The sequence below is a fragment of the Octopus bimaculoides genome, chromosome 6 (genome assembly GCF_001194135.2).
Source record: "Octopus bimaculoides isolate UCB-OBI-ISO-001 chromosome 6, ASM119413v2, whole genome shotgun sequence".
NCBI lineage: Eukaryota > Metazoa > Mollusca > Cephalopoda > Octopoda > Octopodidae > Octopus > Octopus bimaculoides.
This window is the reverse complement of record NC_068986.1, coordinates 51,146,385-51,148,095: the sequence shown is the minus strand read 5'-3', so window position 1 is coordinate 51,148,095 and position 1,711 is coordinate 51,146,385. Positions and strand designations below refer to the sequence as shown.

The window sequence follows — 1,711 nt, the reverse complement described above, 5'->3', positions numbered from 1 at the left end:
ATAATTATGTTTCATTTTTGCAAATCTTAGATAATTAAATTTTAAACAGTCCAGACATTTCAGTTAGAAAGCGCTAAACAAGTCGACAAAGGTTCCTTACTGTTTCCTCTCCTATACCTTACACAGACAAGACTTGCCTCAAAATCCTTGCTATACCAAAACGTATTGTCCTCTGTATGACCTATAACCTTGCATCAGTTCTAATTTCATTTACACAGACCTCGAAACTGTCCGATATGCATCCTATTGCTCCGATTCCCACTGGAATCATTAAAACCTTCTTCATCCTCCACAACTTTCCAACTTCCTCCTTCAGTAACTCACATTTCTCCATATTTTCATGCTCTTTATCTTTCCCTCTATCACCTGGGGTAAAGATATCGATAACTTGGACCTCTTTGTCTTTCCTGCTGACAACTACAATGTCTGGCGTTCTTACCTCAGTCATTCTATCACACTGAACGATGAAGTCATACAAAAGCTTATGTCTGTCACTCTCTTACACCCCGCCTGGTTTCTGCTCGTACCCATTTACCAGCTCCAACAAACCCACATTTCTTAGATATCATCCAGTGGATATATCTGGTAGCATTATCATGTCGTCTTTTGTACTCTCGCTGTGTCAACTTAACAACATTCGCTAACAAGATGGCTGACAGTTTCTTTTGTTCCACACTTTCTACATAATGGTGATTCTTTCTCTTTTTGTCAGCCTGATGTTTAATGTAATTAGTTCGGAGAGCCTGCTCCTGGGCACCGCATACCAGAGCTTCAATGCATCCTTTCAGATCGCTATCTCTAAGCCACGACCAACTCTATCCTCAATACCTACTTTGTCTCTAGTGTACTGCCCGTGCATAAGTTTGTCCTTCCATGCCTTTTCAAGTTCTTTTTTCACTCTCTTCTTACATTCATTCGGTGTTACTGCATCAGCAGATTTCAGTGTGTCAAAATCTCTTACTTTTAGCATGACGTTGCCCATTACAATTTCAAGGTACCAAGCTAGGTTGTTTTCTTCGTTTTTGACACAGTTTTCACTACTTATAACTCTTCTACCTACTTTCTTTCTTCAAACATTAAGTCTTGAACATCACTCCTTGGATGGAGTTCTTTATGCACTGTCATCAATTTCCTAGTTTTCCTATCAATACTTTCTAATTCGTCTTTCCTCCATTTAATAACTTCTGACCCGTAGCGCATAAAGAACACAGCCTATGTATTCGTTGCCTTGATCTAGTCCTTTCCATTCAATTTAGACGACATGACAAGTCTCACCCACCTGAGATATTCTTTTTTGAACATCTTCATTTCTTTCTCTTTGATTTTATCCAATCCAAAGACTCCCAAGTATTATTTCTATCCTTCCCCTTCCACATTTTTTATAATTTTGCCATTTGCAAGTCCTACTCTTTGTTAGTTTTCCACTTTTCAGGCTTAAAACGTCACTTTTTTTTATACTAAAGAGTTAGAGAGAGTACAGGAGAATTCGAGGGCAGGATGGAAGATTTGGACAAAAGAGAGGAAGGAGTTTAGTTGTTCGCGGGAGAGTGAGGTTGCACCGATACAGTCATCGATATAGCGACTGTATAGTTCGGGAGTGGGACCAGTGAACTGTGAGAATATTTGGGCCTCAACGTAGCCAACGAACGGGTTTGCATAGTTGGGGTCCATTCTCGTTCCTATGGTCACTTCCGAGTTTTGTTGGTAAAAA

The 1,711-nt window shown here is 39.7% G+C and overlaps 1 protein-coding gene across 1 annotated transcript in view; it reads right to left on the bottom strand.

The window, feature by feature from the left end:
• LOC106881266 (sodium-dependent serotonin transporter) overlaps positions 1–448 on the bottom strand; it is a 196,924-nt gene extending 196,476 nt beyond the window's left edge. The window contains exon 1 of the mRNA XM_052968465.1: positions 325–448. Coding sequence (XP_052824425.1) covers positions 325–448 — 124 coding nt within the window. The remainder of the gene's footprint in view (positions 1–324) is intronic.
• Positions 449–1,711: the final 1,263 nt, after the last annotated feature.